At 33.1% G+C, this 20,800-nt stretch overlaps 3 protein-coding genes across 3 annotated transcripts; all 3 read left to right on the forward strand.

The window, feature by feature from the left end:
- The first annotated feature begins 3,615 nt into the window (after positions 1 to 3,615).
- Positions 3,616 to 5,067, forward strand: LOC128039786 (F-box/LRR-repeat protein At4g14096-like). Its single transcript, XM_052628313.1, has 3 exons — positions 3,616 to 4,503; positions 4,593 to 4,721; positions 4,819 to 5,067. The coding sequence occupies exons 1-3, from the start codon at positions 3,616 to 3,618 to the stop codon at positions 5,065 to 5,067; spliced, it is 1,266 nt and encodes a 421-aa protein (XP_052484273.1).
- Positions 5,068 to 12,300: 7,233 nt separating this feature from the next.
- On the forward strand, positions 12,301 to 13,569 carry LOC128039687 (putative F-box/FBD/LRR-repeat protein At5g22670). The gene is made up of 3 exons (XM_052627853.1): positions 12,301 to 12,431; positions 12,516 to 12,644; positions 13,227 to 13,569. The coding sequence occupies exons 1-3, from the start codon at positions 12,306 to 12,308 to the stop codon at positions 13,488 to 13,490; spliced, it is 519 nt and encodes a 172-aa protein (XP_052483813.1). The 5' UTR covers positions 12,301 to 12,305; the 3' UTR covers positions 13,491 to 13,569.
- Positions 13,570 to 16,351: 2,782 nt separating this feature from the next.
- Positions 16,352 to 18,263, forward strand: LOC105795563 (putative F-box protein At1g58310). Its single transcript, XM_012625261.2, has 3 exons — positions 16,352 to 17,455; positions 17,545 to 17,688; positions 17,862 to 18,263. The coding sequence occupies exons 1-3, from the start codon at positions 16,562 to 16,564 to the stop codon at positions 18,123 to 18,125; spliced, it is 1,302 nt and encodes a 433-aa protein (XP_012480715.2). The 5' UTR covers positions 16,352 to 16,561; the 3' UTR covers positions 18,126 to 18,263.
- The last annotated feature ends 2,537 nt before the right edge of the window (positions 18,264 to 20,800 follow it).

The following is a 20,800-nucleotide window of genomic DNA, read 5'->3' on the forward strand; positions in this document are numbered from 1 at the left end:
CATTCATTGTTAAAATAATTGATGTATAGTTTTTTTTTTGTTCTTGTTACACCTTTTTTTTCCTTAATTTTTCATAGAGCTCGTTTTACTTAAAAAATTTAACATCCCAATGACTTGAAAAATAAGTTTCAAATAGTTCAGCGATTTAAAATAATACTTTTGAATAATTAAATAATCATTTTATAGCTCTTTAAATTTAAGTTAAATAAAGAATTTTAAATAATTCACTTATTTAAAAGTAAACTTTCGAATACTTCAAAAACCATTTTGGAACCTTTTAGTAACTTTAAATGTAATTTATACAAAACCAAATTGATTATTGATAAGTTCTATCCATAAGCTAAATTAGTATCAAGAAGCCCCTCTACTATAACATAACATCGACAAGAGGCTGAAGATCCTATAATTTTCACAATGCATAATGACAAAAGATTTTTGGTGAAAGTACCGTCAAGGCTCCTCTACTAAGGTCGATCTGTAGTTTTCTTATCTTATGGCGATGTGTGTGGAAGACAGGATCAGTAGTTTTCCAGATCATATTCTTTGTAGTATTTCGTCATTCCTTCCCATTAAAGAAGCAGTTCGAACCTCTATTATTTCAACCAAGTGGAGATACCTCTTTGTTTCAATTTCTACCATTGTATTTGATCGTTCTTTACTGCGTGGTTTGACTGAGAAACGTTGACAGCTTCAAGAACTTTGTTAATAGGTTGTTGAAATTCCCCGATCAAGTAAGTTTAGATTGCTTTAGGCTACGTGGTGATGGGATTTCTTCATGGAATGATGGAGCTCATGATTTTGATGTCCCTGGTTGGATATGTGCTGCATTGTGGCGTGGTGTAAGGAAATTGATTTGCGCTTAGATTATGTTGAGGATACTTTACCAGCTCTTTTATTCACTTGCTACTCACTGCTGGCACTGACATTGGAAGCAAAATGCTTCCAAGGTTCTAAGATTGAGGTCTCATCTGACGTTTGTTTAGGTAATTTGAAGGCTTTGTACCTTACAAGCTTGGTATTATTCGGTGATTCCATTCATAGGTTAATTTCCAATTGTCATGTCTTACAAGATTTGGCTTTTACTGAATTTTCTGTTGCGAATGCAAGTGGGCTTAATATCCAAAGTCCTTCGCTTAAGGAATTGCTACTTTTAAGGCTTTTTTCGATAGACCATGTGGTGGTGATTAATGCTCCTAATCGTCGCTTTAGAAATTATGCTGTGTATTTTTAGATTTTATCAACACTTTTGCATTTTTATCTTCTCTTATCTGCTAGCAACTTGTGATTTTATAAAAATTTTTGAAAAATATGTATACATATAGGGAAAATTAGACGGATTGACAAGTATACCAAGTGGATTGCGAACCTGTACTTGTCTTTGAAGACAATGAAATTGGGTCATTTCTCACAAGAGCTAGATGAATTCCCACCACCTCCACTCTTCCCTTGAAATTTTGACATTGAATGGATGAGATTATCAACTTCAACACCTAGCCGCACTCAAGAATTTAATTATTTCTGGATTCGATGGAGTCACAACTTTTCCTAAGTGGTTGGGAAACCTCTCCTCTCTTCAAGATTTGACAATAGATTTTTGTCGAAATCTGGAGCATCTGCCATCTAAGGGAGCCACATATCGTCTCTCCAATTTTCAACATCTTTCTATAACAAACTGTCCACCGTTAAAAGGAGACCGGACTTACATCAGCAAGAGGTTCAAGATCCCATGCCAACCAAAAACAAGTCTATGAACATTAAGAATGTAAGTTCAAGTCTCACCGATGTGCTCCTATAATATTCACAATACATCCTAATGAAAGAAATTTCTTTCATGCAACATTGATATTTTGACTGCAGGATGCACCAGAGAGATGACGAATTCCTAGGTTGCAGTCAACTTCAACATCCCCGGTCACCACCTCAACTCATCCCATCGAACCCTTGAGATTGAATGGATCGGAACAAGCAAGCTCTCTTCCATGTCAACTTCAACATCTCACTGCACACCGCCATGGAAAGGACCGGAAAAGCTCTCTTCTGCTTCAGTTTTGATAATTTATTTAATCAAACCAGTTGAACCAACAAATTGATGGCTTGAACATCATATTCAAATTGTCTATATAATAGATTATTTTAAATCATTATTAAGCAAATATTTTAAGCAGTCATTAAAAAGAAAAATAATGGAAAAAAAATAAAATTCAAGTAATAAAACTTTAATAAATTATAATTGTCTTACAAATTTTGTAGTGCTTAAATCAAAGATGATTGAGTCTAGGATGGCTTCTACCTATATCTTTAATGAGCTTCCTTTCTATATCCAAATTATTACTTCCATGGGAAATCCACCAACCCCTGTAAATATTATTAAATTATTTGTGAACCCATTCAGCTTGTTGAATCTAAACTTAAAATAACTCGAACATATAAACTCAGGCGTAATGTTGGTGGGAGGTAGGCACTAGAGGTGATCATAGGCCAGACAGCCCGGCTCGGCCCGACGGCCTGTCCAAAATATGGGAGGGTTTGGGTAAAAATATAGGCTTGAAATATGGGTTTGGGCAAAAAATGAGGGCCTCGGGCAAATTTTTTTGGCTATAATAAATATATATATTTTAAAATAAATTTCTCATTTCCCCTCCCCATTTCCCATTTCCCTAAGCCCGTATATTTTGAAATTTATTTTTTTATTTTAAATTTTTTAATTTTTATATTTCAAAATTTAAATTTAAATTTTAATTATTAGTATTGTTAAATTTGTTGATATGATATTTCATGGGCAAGGGTTCTACTCTAAAATAAAAATAAAAATTCTTTTTTTAACTCTTTATAATTTATAAAATTTTAAAATTATAATGGTAAAATTACACTTTGCCCCTCAAATGATTAAAAAGTTAATTTAAACTTTTAAAAACGGGCCGGGCCGGGCTCGGGCTTAGTATTTTTCCCCGAGCCGAGCCTGGACAAAATTTTAGGCCCATATTTCGGGCCGGGCCTAGGAAACGGGCTAAAATTTTTTCTAGGCCCGACCCGACCCGGCCCGACACATGATCACCTCTAGTAGGCACCTAATCTCCTAAAATGAAAATTTTCACTTTTAGACCTTTAGAATTGATAAGATTTTAAATTAGTACATGATAAAATTACACTTTGACCCCTCGTGATAAAAAAATTTAAGTGCCAAATTAGGAAAAAGAGTCAAATTTGGGTACTAAATTAGACCCAAAAAATATAAGTACCACTTTAAGAAAAAAGTGTCAAGTTTGATACTAAACTGGACAAAAAAAATCAAATTAAGAAAAATGTTTTCCGTAAAATGAAACTGACTCCTTATTTTAAGTGAATTCCCCAACTATTTAACCTTTATAATTTGATAAAATTTGATTTTGTAATATAAGAGATTAACATAATCTCAATATCCTTTGATCTCATACACCAATGTAACTCGATCTATACCTCGAACTATAAATAGAGAGCCTCTCACACCCATGACTATTCTATTCTTTTGAGTAAAGGTTAAGCGACCAATTTTTATATTTAACTCTAAATTTTTGTATCTCTAGCAGCTTCCTATCGCCCGCCGTCGCCGGTCTGTAGTTTTCTTATCTTATGGCGATGTATGTCGAAGACAGGATCAGTAATTTTCCGGATCATATTCGTTGTCATATTTTGTCATTCCTTCCCATTCATGAATCAGTTCGAACCTCTATTCTTTCAACCAAGTGGAGAAACCTCTTTGCTTCAATTTCTACGGTTGACTTTGATACTTATTTACTGCGTGGTTTGACTGAAAGAAACATAATTGACAGCTTCAAGAACTTTGTTGATAGGTTGCTGAAATTCCCCGATCAACTAAGTTTAGATTGCTTTAGGCTACGTGCTGATGGAATAGCTTCATGGAATGATGGATATCATGATTTTGATGTATCTGGATGGATATGTGGTGCAGTGTGCCGTGGTGTTAAGGAAATTGATTTGTACTTAGATAATTTTTGTCATACTTTACCAGCTCTTTTATTCACTTGCCACTCACTGCGGACACTGACATTGGTTGCAAAAGATTCTAAGATTTTTAAGGTCCCATCCGAGGTTTGTTTAAGGAATCTGAAGACTTTGTGCATTACAAACTCGGTACTTGTCGGTGATTCTCTTAATAGGTTAATTTCCAATTGTCATGTCTTAGAAGATTTGACTTTTGATGAATGTTCTGTTGTGAATGCAAGGGACATCAATATCCAAATTCCATCACTTAAGAGCTTGTTTTTAGATTTTTTTTTCTCGATCGGAGATTCCAATTATGTGGTGGTGATTAATGCTCCAAATCTTGTTTATTTTCGATATGATTCTGTAATAGTTAAGGGTTATAATCTGAGTAACATGAAATCCCTAGAAAAAGCCGAGATTTGCATCTGGTTTGGTTCCAGTAATTATGAAACAAGTGCAATTCATCTCTTCCAAGGAATTTGCAATGTACGGTCTCTAAGGTTAACCATTCATGAAGTGGTTAGTAAACTTAGTATTCATGTGTTCTTTTTTCCTTTTAACATTATATAATATAACAGCTCCAAGTTTTTGTGTTTTTGTGTGTGCAGATTCCCCTAACAAGTCGATTTCCTATACTTCACAATCTTATTGAATTCGAATTTCTTGGGAAAGAAATTTGGCTTGTAGAGTTTCTACATTGTGCGCCTAATCTAAAGACACTTACCGTCCTACTTCAGGTATGAAGTCTTTGTCTAAGTACGATAAACTTACTCGATATCACCTAAATTCATGGCCCAAACCAAATAACTTTTCTTCTTTTTGTCATGAGTTTAGGATGTTGCGGGAACTCGATGGAATATAGACGCTCCTTCTTGTTTGTCATTTCACCTTAAGAAGATTGAAATTTCAGAGTATGCCACAAATATGATTGAAATAGTTCGTTATTTATTAGATAATTCAATGGTTCTAGAAAAGCTCATAATAAAGGTGAATGCCATGAATGCGACACGTGCAAGTAAAGCTCGCAACCAATTATTGCCGTTACTAAAGAGTTCAAAGAAAGGTCTAATTGTGATTTTGTAGTACTAAATTATTAGATTCTTGTGAAATACAAATTTGGTTTTGAGTTAAAATGTTTTAATTTAACAGGGGTTTGGATTTTTATTTTTGTTTTTTACATTTTTGTATCTTTCTTATCTTATTTGCTAGCAATTTCATTTAATTATTTAAAAGTTTTCATTGAATTATTCAGTTAAAATAATTTATGTATAATTTTTATTGTCCTCGCTTATAGAATCAATAGCTTCTGTTTTTTTTTTCTCAATTTTTTCATAGAGTTTGCTAGACTTAAAAAAAAAATTAACATCGCAATGACTTACATAAAATAGTACCAAAAAGCCCCTCTACTGTAATATCTCATCGACAAGAGGATGAAGATCCCTGTCAAGCAAATTGTACTCTAACATGCTCCTATAATATTCACAATACATAATGACAGAAATTTTTTGATAGAAGTATCATGAATTCCTTATACTAAGAGCCAAATTCTTTTACATTTTCATTTTCATTTTCATAAAGTAGGTTGGATAAAATTGAATTTAACATTTTTTTATCGATTAAATAAATTTTATTAGAATCAAACTAGATCGTTCGGTTGAAAATTTAATTGATAACCGTACTGATTCGAAGATAAAGGTTGAATCGATTAGCCTGTGAACTGAAACAAATAACGAAGCTTAGAAAAATCTATGAACTAGTTGAATTGGTTTTTTCTATTCTTTAAATAATTTATTTTTTATTTTATGATTTTTTTTAAACAAATAACCCAATCTTAAACCTCCCGCCAATGCAAGTCCGGTCTGCCTTTAATAGTCGACAGTGTATGATGGTAAGACTGTATATCGTAGAGACGACACACAGCTCCTTTGCGTGGCAGATGCTCCAGATTTAATGATTCGCTAACTATTGAAGAGAGAAGAAATTGTTATCTCTAATGTTTGCAACCTTGCGAATTCAGGTAATGCTTCCTCATATCTCTTATCTTACTGTGAACATGTGTCTGCAAATGGTAAGAGTTGGCTGATGGATATAGGTAATCTGCATATGTAATGTAAGTTCTTGAAATGTGATCATCACAGAAGTTAAAAACTTAGGTCCTTTACACTATGGCTTTTCTAGTCTAATATGAGAAATGGATTGTCCTATATCATGTTAATTATGCATCTTAGATCGCAAAAGCTAGCTGCTGGGAACCATTGTTTTTAAAACTGGACGGGCTAGTTGGACCGGAATTTTGATATGGAATACGAGGTTGAATCGTCTGATTTTCGAAACAGTACGAACCAATTGAACCAATCGATGGAGTAAAAATCTTAAAACCCTTATTGGGAACTTATCCTAGGCCAAAGTTGGGTTCAATCAAGTTTTTGCAATAACCTAAATTCATGAGAGAAGAAAAAGAGAAATGTTATCATAATTGTGAACTTAAACAAAACTTCATACTAAATGTAGGATACGTGTCTTTAAATTAGATACACCCATCGGGGATGTTGGGGGTTACATACTTCATATACTAGATCAATTAAGAAAAGACATGAAGGAATAGTACAGGTATTAACTTTGACATTTACTTTGTATATGTATTACATTGCACACTGGGTAAAAGTTAAGGGATTAATTTTGATATTAACCTTAAATCTTATATACAGCTACGAAAATAGTTCTCTTTTGACATTATAATTGTGATATTAACCCTAAAGCCTATAATTGTCTTACAAAATTTGTAGTGCTTAGATCAAAGATGATTGAGTCTAGGTTGGCTTCTACCCATCTCTTTAATGAGCTTCTTTTCTATATCCAAATTATTACTTCCATGGGAAATCCACCGGGCCCTTTGTGAACCTATTGAGCTAGTTGAATCTAAATTTAATTTAATTAGAAATCAAGATAACTTGAATAAGTAAATTCAGGGGCAGTGTTGGTGGGAGGTAGACACCTGATCTCTTAAAATGAAAATTTTCACTTTTGGACCTTTAGAATTGATACGATTTTAAGTTAGTACATGATAAAATTACACTTTGACCCTCGTGATAAAAAAAAGATTAAGTGCCAAATTAAGAAAAAGAGTAAAATTTGGGTACTAAATTAGACCCAAAAAATATAAGTACCAATTTAAGAAAAAAGTGTCAAGTTTGGATACTAAATTGGACAATAAAAAAAAGATATCAAATTAAGAAAAATGTGAAGTTTAGATACCAAATATTATATTATTTTCGGAACCCATTATTCATTAGAAATTCAGTCCTTATTTTAAGTGAATTCCCCAACTATTTAACCCATGTAATTTGATAAGATTTGATTTTGTAATATAAGAGATTAACATAATCTCAATATCCTTTGATCTCATCCACCAATGTAACTCGATCTATACCTCGAACGATAAATAGACCTCCCTCACCCATTTTATTCCATGACTATTCTATTCTTTTGAGTAAAGGTTAAGCGACCAATTTTGACAATTAATCCTAAATTTTTGTATCTCTAGCAGCTTCCTATCGCCCGCCGTCGCACCGGTCTGTAGTTTTCTTATCTTATGGCGATGTATGTCGAAGACAGGATCAGTAATTTTCCGGATCATATTCGTTGTTATATTTTGTCATTCCTTCCCATTCAAGAAGCAGTTCGAGCCTCTATTATTTCAACCAAGTGGAGAAACCTCTTTGCTTCAATTTCTACGGTTGACTTTGATACTTATTTACTGTGTGGTTTGACTGACAGAAACGTTGACAGCTTCAAGAACTTTGTTGATAGGTTGCTGAAATTCCCCGATCAACTAAGTTTAGATTGCTTTAGGATACGTGGTGATGAAATTGCTTCATGGAATGATGGAGATCATGATTTTGATGTATCTGGTTGGATATGTGGTGCAGTGTGCCGTGGTGTTAAGGAAATTGATTTGTACTTAGATAATTTTTGTCATACTTTACCAGCTCTGTTATTCACTTGCCACTCACTGCGGACACTGACATTGGTTGCAAAAGATTCTAAGATTTTTGAGGTCCCATCCGAGGTTTGTTTAAGGAATCTGAAGACTTTGTGCATTACAAACTCGGTACTTATCGGTGATTCTCTTAATAGGTTAATTTCCAATTGTCATGTCTTAGAAGATTTGACTTTTGATGAATGTTCTGTTGCGTATGCAAGGGAGATCATTATCCAAATTCCATCACTTAAGAGCTTGTATTTAGATTTTTTTTTCCCAATCGGAGCTTTAAATTATGTGGTGGTGATTAATGCTCCAAATCTTGTTTATTTTCGATATGATTCCGTAGTAGTTAAAGGTTATAGTCTGAGTAACATGAAATCCCTAGAAAAAGCCGAGATTTGCATCTGGTTTGGTTCCAGTAATTATGAAACAAGTGCAATTCATCTCTTTCAAGGAATTTGCAATGTACGGTCTCTAAGGCTAACCATTCATGAAGTGGTTAGTAAACTTAGTATTCATGTGTTCTTTTTTCCTTTTAACAATATATAATATAACGACTCCAAGTTTTTGTGTTTTTGTGTGTGCAGATTCCCCTAACAAGTCGATTTCCTATACTTCACAATCTTATTGAATTCGAATTTCTTGGGAAAGAAATTTGGCTTGTGGAGTTTCTACATTGTGCGCCTAATCTAAAGACACTTACCGTCCTACTTCAGGTATGAAGTCTTTGTCTAAGTACGATAAACTTACTCGATATCACCTAAATTCATGGCCCAAACCAAATAACTTTTCTTCTTTTTGTCATGAGTTTAGGATGTTGCGGGAACTCGATGGAATATAGACGCTCCTTCTTGTTTGTCATTTCACCTCAAGAAGATTGAAATTTCAGACTATACCACAGATATGATTGAAATAGTTCATTATTTATTAGATAATTCAATGGTTCTAGAAAAGCTCATAATAAGGGTGAATGCCATGAATGCGACACGTGCAAGTAAAGCTCGCAACCAATTATTGCCGTTACTAAAGAGTTCAAAGAAAGATCTAATTGTGATTTTGTAGTACTAAATTATCAGATTCTTGTGAAATACAAATTCGGTTTTGAGTTAAAATATTTTAATTTAATAGGGGTTTGGATTTTTATTTATTTTTTTACATTTTTGTATCTTTCTTCTCTTATTTGCTAGCAATTTCATTTAATTATTTAATAGTTTTTATTTAATTATTCAGTTAAAATATTTTATGTATGATTTTTTATTGTCCTCGCTTATAGAGTTGACGGCTCTTTTTTTTTTCTCAATTTTTTCATAGAGTTTGCTAGACTTAAAAAAAAAATGAAGATCCCTGTCAAGCAAATTGTACTCTAGTATGCTCCTATAATATTCACAATACATAATGACAGAAATTTTTTGGTAGAAGTACCATGAAAGTCCCTCTACTAAGAGTTAAATTCTTTAACATTTTCATTTTCATAAAGTAGGTGGAATAAAATTGAATTTAACATTTTTGTTTTTTCATCGATTAAATAAATGTTATTGGACTTAAACTAGATCGTTCGGTTGAAAATTTAATTGATTGCGGTACTAGTTTGAAGATAAAGGTTGAACCGATTAGCTCGTGAACTGAAACAAATAACGAAGCTTAGAAAAATCTATGAACTGGTTCAATTGGTTTTTTCTATTCTTTAAATAATTTATTTTTTATTTTATGATTTTTTTTAAAACAAATAACCCAATCTTAAACCTCCCGCCAATGCAAGTCCGGTCTGCCTTTAATAGTCGACAGTGTATGATGGTAAGACTGTATATCGTAGAGACGACACACAGCTCCTTTGAAAGGCAGATGGTCCAGATTTAATGAATCGCTAACTATTGAAGAGAGGAGAATTCAGGTAATGTTTCCTCATATCTCTTATCTTACTATGAACATGTCTGCAAATGGTAAGAGTTGGCTGATGGATATAGGTAATCTGCATATGTAATGTAAGTTCTTGAAATGCGATCATCACAGAAGTTAAAAACTTAGGTCCTTTACACTACGGCTTTTCTAGTCTAATATGAGAAATGGATTGTCCAATATCATGTTAATTATGCATCTAATTAGATCGCAAAGGCTAGCTGCTGGGAACCATTGTTTTTAAAACTGGACCAGCTAGTTGGACCGGGATATTGATATGGAATACGTGGTTGAATCGTCTGACATTCGAAACGATATGAACCAATTGAACCAATGAATGGAGTAAAAATCTTAAAAATCTTATTGGGAACTTATCCTAGGCCAAAGTTGGGTTCAATCAAGTTTTTGCAATAACCTAAATTCATGAGAGAAGAAAAAGAGAAATGTTATCGTAATTGTGAATATTGAAAATAATCAATTGCAATAAATACGAGTACTTCAACAAAACTTCATACTAAATCTAGGATAAGTGTCTTTAAATTTGATACACCCATCGGAGATGTTGGGGGTTACATACTTCATAGTAGATCAATTAAGAAAAGACATGAAGGAATAGTACAGGTATTAACTTTGACATTTACTTTGTATATGTATTACATTGCACATGACTGGGTAAAAGTTAAGGGATTAATTTTGATATTAACCTTAAATCTTATATACAGCTACGAAAATAGTTGTCTCTTTTGACATTATAATTGTCTTACAATTATAATAGATATTAACCCTAAATCCTACAATTGTCTTACTAGTGCTTAGATCAAAGATGATTGAGTCTAGGTTGGCTTCTACCCATCTCTTTAATGAGCTTCCTTTCTATATCCAAATCATTACTTCTATGGGAAATCCACCAAACCCTGCAAATATTATTAAATTATTTGTGAACCTACTGAGCAAGTTGAATCTCAATTTAATTTAATTAGAACACAGAATAACTCGAATAAGTAAACTCAGGGGCAGTGTTGGTGGGAGGTAGGCACCTGATCTCCTAAAATGAAAATTTTCACTTTTGGACCTTTAGAATTGATAAGATTTTAAGTTAGTACATGATAAAATTACACTTTGACCCATTGTGATAAAAAGAAAAGATTAGGTACCAAATTAGGAAAAAGAGTCAAGTTCGGGTACTAAATTAGATCCCAAAAAATATAAGTACCAATTTAAGAAAAAAGAGGCAAGTTTGGATACTAAATTGGACAAAAAAATAGATATCAAATTAAGAAAAATGTGAAGTTTAGATACCAAATATTATATTAAACCATTATTGTAAGAACCCATTATTAACTGGGAATTGACTGCTTATTATTTTAAGTTAATTTCCCAACTATTTTTAAATTTTATTAAATTTATAATTTATTTAATATATGTAATTTGATAAGATTTGATTTTGTAATATAAGAGATTAACATAATCTCAATATGCTTTGATCTCATCACCAATGTAACTCAATCTATACAAGGGAGTATAAATAGAGAGCCTCCCTCACCCATTGTTTTCCATTACTATTCTATTCTTTTGAGTAAAAGTTAAGCGACCAATTTTTATATTTAACCCTAAATTTTTGTATCTCTAGCAGCTTCCTATCGCCCGCCGTCGCACCGGTGTAGTTTTCTTATCTTATGGCTATTTGTGTCGAAGACAGGATCAGTAATTTTCCGGATCATATTCGTTGTCATATTTTGTCATTCCTTCCCATTAAAGAAGCAGTTCGAACTTCTATTATTTCAACCAAGTGGAGATACCTCTTTGCTTCAATTTCTACCGTTGTCTTTGATACTTATCTACTGTGTGGTTTGACTCACAGAAACGTTGGCAGCTTCAAGAACTTTGTTGATAGGTTGTTGAAATTCCCCGGTCAACTAAGTTTAGATTGCTTTAGGCTACGTGCTGATGAAATTGCTTCATGGAATGATGGAGATCATGATTTTGATGTATCTGGTTGGATATGTGGTGCTGTGTGCCGTGGTGTTAAGGAAATTGATTTGTACTTAGATAATTTTTGTCATACTTTACCAGCTCTTTTATTCACTTGCCACTCACTGCTGACACTGACATTGACTGCAAAAGATTCTAAGATTATTGAGGTCCCATCTGAGGTTTGTTTAAGGAATCTGAAGACTTTGTGCATTACAAACTCGGTACTTGTCGGTGATTCTCTTAATAGGTTAATTTCCAATTGTCATGTCTTAGAAGATTTGGCTTTTGATGAATGTTCTGTTGCGGATGCAAGGGAGGTCAATATCCAAATTCCATCACTTAAGAGCTTGGTTTTAGATTTTTTTTTCCGGCCGGAGATTCCAATTATGTGGTGGTGATTAATGCTCCAAATCTTGTTTATTTTCGATATGATTCCGTAAGAGTTGAAGGCTATAGTCTGAGTAACATGAAATCCCTAGAAAAAGCCGAGATTTGCATCTGGTTTGATTCCAGTAATTATGAAACAAGTGCAACTCATCTTTTTCAAGGAATTTGCAATGTACGGTCTCTATGGTTAAACATTCATGAAGTGGTTAGTAAACTTAGTATTCATGTGCGTTTCTTTTTTCCTTTTAACATTATATAACATTAAAGCTCCAAGTTTTTGTGTGTGCAGATTCCCCTAACAATTCGAATTCCTATATTTCACAATCTTATTGAATTTGAATTTTATGGGAGAGAAAGTTTGCTTGTGGAGTTTCTACATTGTACGCCTAATCTAAAGACACTCACCGTCAAATTTCAGGTATGAAGTCTTTGTCAAGAAATCGAAAGCATGCTCGACATGGTACAAACCAAATACCTTTTCTTCTTTTGTCATGAGTTTAGGATGTTGCAAGAACTCGATGGAATATGAATATAAACGTTTTATATTCCATCGAGTTCTCGCAACATCCTATAATATTCACAATACACAATGACAGAAATTTTTTGGTAGAAGTAGCATGAAAGTCCCCATACTAAGAGTAAAATTCTTTTACATTTTCATTTTCATAAAGTAGGTTGGATAAAATTGAATTTAACATTTTTGTTTTTTCATCGATTGAATAAATGTCATTAGAATCAAACTAGATCGTTCGGTTGAAAATTTAATTCATTGCGGTACTAGTTTGAAGATAAAGGTTGAATCGATTGACCCGTGAATTGAAACAAATAACCAAGCTTAGAAAAATTGGTGAATTTTCTCTATTCTTTAAATAATTTATTTTTTATTTTATGATTTTTTACCATAAACTTAAAAGAAATGGAAAGCATGTTTGGGAGCAACTAAATTCATGGTACAAACCAAGTAACTTTTCTAAATTTTCTTCTCTTGTCATGAGTTTAGGTTGTTGCGGAAACCCAAAGGAAGGTTTTACATATGGAAGTTCCTTCTTGTTTGTCTTTGCACCTCAAGGAGATTAAAATTTTGAACTTTAAGAGAGACAGGCGAATGTTTGAAATGATTAGTTATTTTTGGGATAATGCTATGGTCCTGGAAAAGCTCATGATAAGAATAAAATCCCTGTCTGAGACACAACAATCGATTGTCTTCAACCAATTATTGCAGTTACCTAAGAGTTCAAAGAAATGTCAAGTTGTGATTTTCTAGTACTGTTTTATGTTATGGCTAGAACTGATCAGTGTCTGGTTTGGTTTTGTATAGATGTGTTGTTTGAAATATACATTTAGTGTTACTATCCTATACATTCACTAATAGCAATACTGAATATCTGATAGTTGGTTTATATATGAATGTTTGTATGTATATTTATGGGTATATATATGTATTGTAGCCAAAAATAGCCATTGAAATTCATATGTAGCCCATGATTGGAAAAATAGAAACATATTTTAATTTGTAAGAAACAATCGTATGATATACCTTACACAACAAGCTCTGATAGGAAGAACACGATCGATTTTTATCAACAACTATGCTAAGCTAACAATATAAACTGAAAAGGAAAGAATGTGAAAATGTATTCTGAATCAAGAAACTTCTCTATTCATCCAAACTTACCGTTTTACACTTTAGCAAAGATACTTATAGAGTATCTAAGTAACTGCTATTGCTAACAACTTATTTGTTGCTATTGTTAACATCCTAACAGTTACTGAAATAACCAACTAACAACCTATACTCTTAACATTCACTCAACTTCCCAATAGGTAAAACCCGAAGAAGTTCTCGAAATCGAGCAAAATACGATACATAAAATAGTTTGGTAAGAATGTCAACTACTTGTTCACAAGCAGGAACCTCACCAACAATAATCGAGCCGTCAACTACCTTCTCACGAACAGAAACAAATCAAGCTCGACATGTTTTAATTTGGAATGTAAAACAGGATTAGCAGCAACAGCGACTGCACTAGAGTTGTCACACCAAATGGTTGGAGAATCAATACTCTGAAAGTGTAACTCTCGTAGTAACGAGACTAACCAAGTAACTTCACTAGTAGCTGCAGCAAGACTCCGATATTCAGCCTCAGCCGTAGACCGGGAAACACTCTGCAGTTTCTTGGAACACCAGGAGACAGGTGTATGACCAAAATACACACAGTAGCCCGTCATAGATCGCCGATCATCAAAATCCAACCCCCAGTTAGCATCCACATAACCAACTAAAGAAAGTCGATCAGAAGGACGAAAAACAATCCCATACTCATAAGGGTGAATGCCATGACTGCGACACATAAAAGTAAAGCCCGCAACCAATTATTGCAGTTACTAAAGAGTTCAAAAAAATGTCTAATTGTAATTTTGTAGTACTAAATTATCAGATTCTTGTGAAATGCAAATTCAGTTTTGAGTCAAAATATTTTAATTTAATAGGGGTTTGGATTTTGTTTTTGCATTTTTGTATCTTTCTTCTCTTATTTGCTAGCAACTTTATTTAATTATTTAAAAGTTTTCATTTAAATTATTAATCAATTAAAATAATTGATGTATGATTTTTCATTGTCCTCACTTGTACGAATCGACAGCTATTATTTTTTTTCTCAATTTTTTCATAGAGCTCGCTATACTTAAAAAAATATTAACATCTCAGTAACCTACATAAAATAATACCAAGAAGCCCCTCTACTGTAATATAACATCTAGAAGAGGCTGAAGATCCCTGTCAAGCAAATTGTACTCTAATATGCTCCTATAATATTCACAATACATAAATGACAAAATATTTTTGGTAGAAGTACCATAAAAGTCCCTGTACTACGAGTCAAATTCTTTTACATTTTCATTTTCATAAAGTAGGTCAGATAAAATTGAATTTAACATTTTTGTTTTTCATCGATTAAATAAATGTTATTAGAATTAAACTAGATCTTTCGGTTGAAAATTTAATTGATTGTGGTATTGGTCTGAAGATAAAGGTTGAATCAGTTGACCTGTGAACTGAAACAAATGACCAAACTTAAAAAAATCGGTGAATTAGTTGAATTGTTTTTCTCTATTCTTTAAATAATTTATTTTTATTTTATGATTTTTTTTTAAACAAATAACCAATCTTAAACCTCCCTCCAATGCAAGTCCGGTCTGCCTTTAATCGTCGACAGTGTATGATAGTAAAGACTGTATATCGGAGAGACGATACACATCTCCTTTGCGTGGCAGATGGTCCAGATTTAATGAATCGCTAACTATTGAAGAGAGGAGAAATTGTTATCTCTAATGTTTCCGACCTTGTGAATTCAGGTAATGCTTCCTCTTATCTATTATCTTACTATGAACATGTCTGCAAATGGTAAGAGTTGGCTGATGGATATAGGTAATCTGCATATGTAATGTAAGTTCTTGAAATGTGATCATCACAGAAGTTAAAAACTTAGGTCCTTGACACTATGGCTTTTCTAGTCTAATATGAGAAATGGATTGTCCAATATCATGTTAATTATGCATCTTAGATAGCAAAGGCTAGCTGCTGGGAACTATTGTTTTTAAAACTGGACCAGCTAGTTGAACCGGGATATTGATTTGAAATAAGAGATTGACTTGTTTGACTTTGGAAATGGTATGAACCAATTGAACCAACGGTAGGAGTAAAAGTCTTAAAAATCTTATTGGGAACTTATCCTAGACCAAAGTTGGGTTCAATCAAGTTTTTGCAATAACCTAAACTCATGAAAGAAGAAAAAGAGAAATGTTATCGTAATTGTGAATATCGAAAATAATCGATTGCAATAAATACGAGTATTTAAACAAAATTTCATACTAAATCGAGAACAAGTGTCTTTAAATTAGACACACCCATTATGTCTTGTTCATTTCTTCAGGAGATGATGCGGGTTACATATTTCACACTCTATCAATTAAGAAAAGACATGAAGGAATAGTACAGGTATTAACTTTGACATTTACTTTTTATATGTATTATATTGCACATTGGGTAAAAGTTAAGGGATCAATTTTGATATTAACCCTACATCTTATATAAAGCTACGAAAGTACGACATTAACACTAATTTTTTTTTGTTTCTCTAGCAGCTTCTACCAAAGGTAAGAACTTTCCTTTTCTTCCTTCCACAAATCCGAGTCGGTGGCTGTCACCGCCACCCACGGCCGCCATCAGAGTTCGAAGCCAGACATAAGCTAGTTAAGCCGAACCAGAAAACAAAAGCGAAAAACTCTCCGGTTTCTATCGCCGGCCGTCGGACAGGTCTGCAGTTTTCTTATCTTATGGCGATGTGTTCCGAAGACAGAATCAGCAGTTTCCCGGATTATATTCTTTGTCATATTTTGTCTTTCCTTCCTATTAAAGAAGCAGTTCGAACCTCTATTATTTCAACCAAGTGGAGATACCTCTTTGCTTCAATTTCTACCATTGAATTTGATCGTTGTTTACTGAGTGGTTTGACTGACAGAAATGTTGACAGCTTCAAGAACTTTGTTGATAGGTTATTGAAATTCCCCGATCAGGTAAGTTTAGATTGCTTTAGGCTAAGTGATGGGATTTCATGGAATGATGAAGATCATGATTTTGATGTTTCTGGTTGGATATTTGCTGCATTGTGCCGTCGTGTTAAGGAAATTGATTTTCACTTAGATTATCTTGGGGATGTTCTCACTTTACCAGCTGTTTTATTCACTTACCACTCACTGGTGACACTGAAATTGAATGCAGAAGGTTCTAAGATTGAGGTCCCATCTGACGTTTGTTTAGGGAATCTGAAGACTTTGCAGCTTAGAAACTCGGTAGTTGACGGTGATTCCATTCATAGGTTAATTTCCAATTGCCATGTCTTAGAAGATTTGGCTTTTATTGAATGTTTTCTTGCGTATGCAGGGGCGCTCAATATCCAAACTCCTTCTCTTAAGAGATTGGTTTTAGATTTTGATGTGGTAGAATACAGAGATTTCAATTATGTGGTGGTGATTAATGCTCCAAATCTTGTTTATTTTCAATATACTGACGCAGTAGCTGAAGGCTATGCTTTGAGTAACATGAAGTCTCTAGAAAAATCCGATATTAGCATCTATCGGTTTGATTCCAGTGATTGTGAAACAAGTGCAACCCATCTTATTCAAGGAATTTGCACTGTGCGGTCTCTGAGTTTAACCATTGATGAAGTGGTTAGAAAACTTAGTATTCATGTGTGATTTTCCTTTTAACATCATATAATTTAACATTATATAATAGCCTCAAGTTTTTGTGTGTGCAGATTTTCCGAACGTGTCGACTTCCTATATTTCACAACCTTATTGAATTCGAATATCGTGGTCTTGGTTTTAATGGGAGAGAAACTTGGCTTGTGGAGTTTCTACATTGTGCGCCTAATCTAAATACGCTTACCCTTAATTTTCTGGTATGAAGTCTTTTTCTGAGTACGTGTATTCGTTGCGATTGATTGTTTTAGTGTCAGTTATATTCATAATTACGATGAACTTAAAAGAAATCGAAAGCATGTTTGGGATCAACTAAATTCATGGTACAAACCAAGTAACTTTTCTAAGTTTTCTTCTCTTGTCATGAGTTTAGGTTGTTGCGGAAACTCAATGGAAGGTTTTACTTATGGAAGTTCCTTCTTGTTTGTCTTTGCACCTCAAGGAGATTAAAATTTTGAACTTTAAGGGAGACACGCGAATGTTTGAAATGATTAGTTATTTCTTGGATAATGCTATGGTCCTGGAAAAGCTCATGATAGGAATGGAATCCCTGTCTGAGACACAACAATCGATTGTCTTCAACCAATTATTGCAGTTACCAAAGAGTTCAAAGAAATGTCAAGTTGTGATTTTCTAGTACTGTTTTATGTTATGGTTAGAACTGATCAGTGTCTGGTTTGGCTTTGTATAGATGTGTTGTTTGAAATATACATTTAGTGTTAATATCCTATACATTCACTAATAGCAATACTGAATATCTGATAGTTGGTTTATATATGTATGTGTATGTATATTTATGGGTATATATATGTATTGTAGCCAAAAATAGCCTTTGAAATTGATATGTAGCCCATGATTGGAAAAATAGAAACATATTTTAATTTGTAAGAAACAATCGTATGATATACCTTACACAACAAGCTCTGATAGGAAGAACATCGGATTGATTTGGAACTATTTGAGAACAAGAAAAAGGGGAGCTCCCTAGTTATGGGGATTTGTACATTCTTACCAACAGCAAAGAAGGCTTCCATTGTTCCTGTTGTAGGCTGATTTGGTTCAACACAGGCCATTGAAGATGAAGGTTTGAGAACTAGAGATTTTAGCCTGCTAGAATGCTGGAATTTAGCTTCCTTGAGACTGAAATGATGTTTAAGATCCCTTGATTTGACTATGGAACTCACACCATTGACACCAATGCTTGCGCCTTACAGGTCAGTCGGTGTTGATAATATCCAACTCTAAACTCGTCTCTCTGGTGCATTCCTCTGTCAAAATATCATCTGAAAGTTTCAGTGTTGCGTGAAAGAAATTTGGTGAAATTATCATGAAATGAGTGAGGTACTTCTACTAAAAAAATGAGTAAATTAATCCTGTAGTATGAAGATGAAAGAGCAAAATAACCATCCCATTAAGAAAGAAGCTTTAAGTAACGGTAAAGACAGCGATGTCGTGCCCAAGAGAACCTAGCTCGGATACGAGATTGAAGAACAAATAGCTGACAAACGGAAAAATAAAATAAAATAAAAAGAACAAAGGGATGATGATTTATTCAATGAAATGATTTATTCAATGAAATGAGTGCATATTTATAGGCTTAGCAAAGACCTATTTTTAGGCAAAATAAATTCACTAAAAATTTAGTAACAGCCAAACAAATAAGTAAAAAATAGCTAACAAATAAATAGCGAAAATATGATGATAGACTTGGTCAATAAATGACCACGTGTTGATGTTGATATCTTCAATAGTTAGCATCCGCATAACCGAATAAAGAAGGACGAAAAACAATCCCATACTCATAATAATGGTGAACGCCATGATTGCGACACATGAAAGTAAAGCCTGCAACCAATTATTGCGGTTACTAAAGAGTTCAAAGAAATGTCAAATTATAGTACTAAATTATCAGATTCTTGTGAAATGTAAATTTGGTTTTTAGTTAAACTATTTTAATTTAATAGAGGTTTGGATTTTGTTTTTGCATTTTTGTATCTTTCTTCTCTTATTTGCTAGCAACTTCATTTAATTATTTAAAAGTTTTCATTTAAATTATTAATCAACTAAAATAATTGATGTATAATTTTTTATTGTGCTCGCTTGTACGAATCAACAGCTATTATTCTTTTTTTTCCTCAGTATTTTCATAGAGCTCGCTAGACTTAAAAAAAAAAAAACATCACAGTAACCTACATAAAATAATACCAAGAAGCCCCTTTACTGTAATATAACATCGACAAGAGGCTGAAGATCCCTGTCAAGCAAATTGTACTCTCATATGCTCCTATAATATTCACAATACATAATGACATAAATTCCATGAAAGTCCATATACTAAGAGTCAAATTTATTTACATTTTTATTTTCATAAAGTAGGTTGGATAAAATTGAATTTAACATTTTTGGTTTTTCATCGATTAAATAAATGTTTTTAGAATCAAACTAGATCGTTCGGTTGAAAATTTAATTGATTGCAGTATTGGTCTGAAGATAAAGGTTAAATCGATTGACCTGTGAAGTGAAACAAATAACCAAGTTTAGAAAAATCGGTGAATTTTCTCTATTCTTTAAATAATTTATTTTTTATTTTACGATTTTTTTTAAACAAATAACCAATCTTAAACCTCCCGCCAATGCAAGTCCGGTCTGCCTTTAATCGTCGACAGTGTATGATAGTAAGACTGTATATCGGAGAGACAATACACATCTCCTTTGCGTGCTAGATGGTCCAGATTTAATGAATCGCTAACTATTGAAGAGAGGAGAAATTGTTATCTCTAATGTTTCCAACCTTGTGAATTCAGGTAATGCTTCCTCTTATCTATTATCTTACTATGAACATGTCTGCAAATGGTAAGAGTTGGCTGATGGACATAGGTAATCTGCATATGTAATGTAAGTTCTTGAAATGTGATCATCACAGAAGTTAAAAACTTAGGTCCTTGACACTATGGCTTTTCTAGTCTAATATGAGAAATGGATTGTCCAATATCATGTTAATTATGCATCTTAGATAGCAAAGGCTAGTTGGATCGGGATATTGATCTGAAATAAGAGATTGGATTGTCTGACTCTAGAAATGGTATGAACCAGTTAAACCAACCGTTGGAGTAAAAATCTTGAAAATCTTATTGGAACTTATCATAGGCCAAAGTTAGGTTCAATCAAGTTTTTGTAATAACCTAAACTCACAAGAGAAGAAAAAGAGAAATGTTATCGTAATTGTAAATATCGAAAATAATCAATTACAATAAATACGAGTATTTAAACATAATTTCATACTAAATCGAGAATAAGTGTCTTTAAATTAGA

Source organism: Gossypium raimondii, chromosome 3 (assembly GCF_025698545.1).
Source record: "Gossypium raimondii isolate GPD5lz chromosome 3, ASM2569854v1, whole genome shotgun sequence".
In the NCBI taxonomy this organism is placed as follows: domain Eukaryota; kingdom Viridiplantae; phylum Streptophyta; class Magnoliopsida; order Malvales; family Malvaceae; genus Gossypium; species Gossypium raimondii.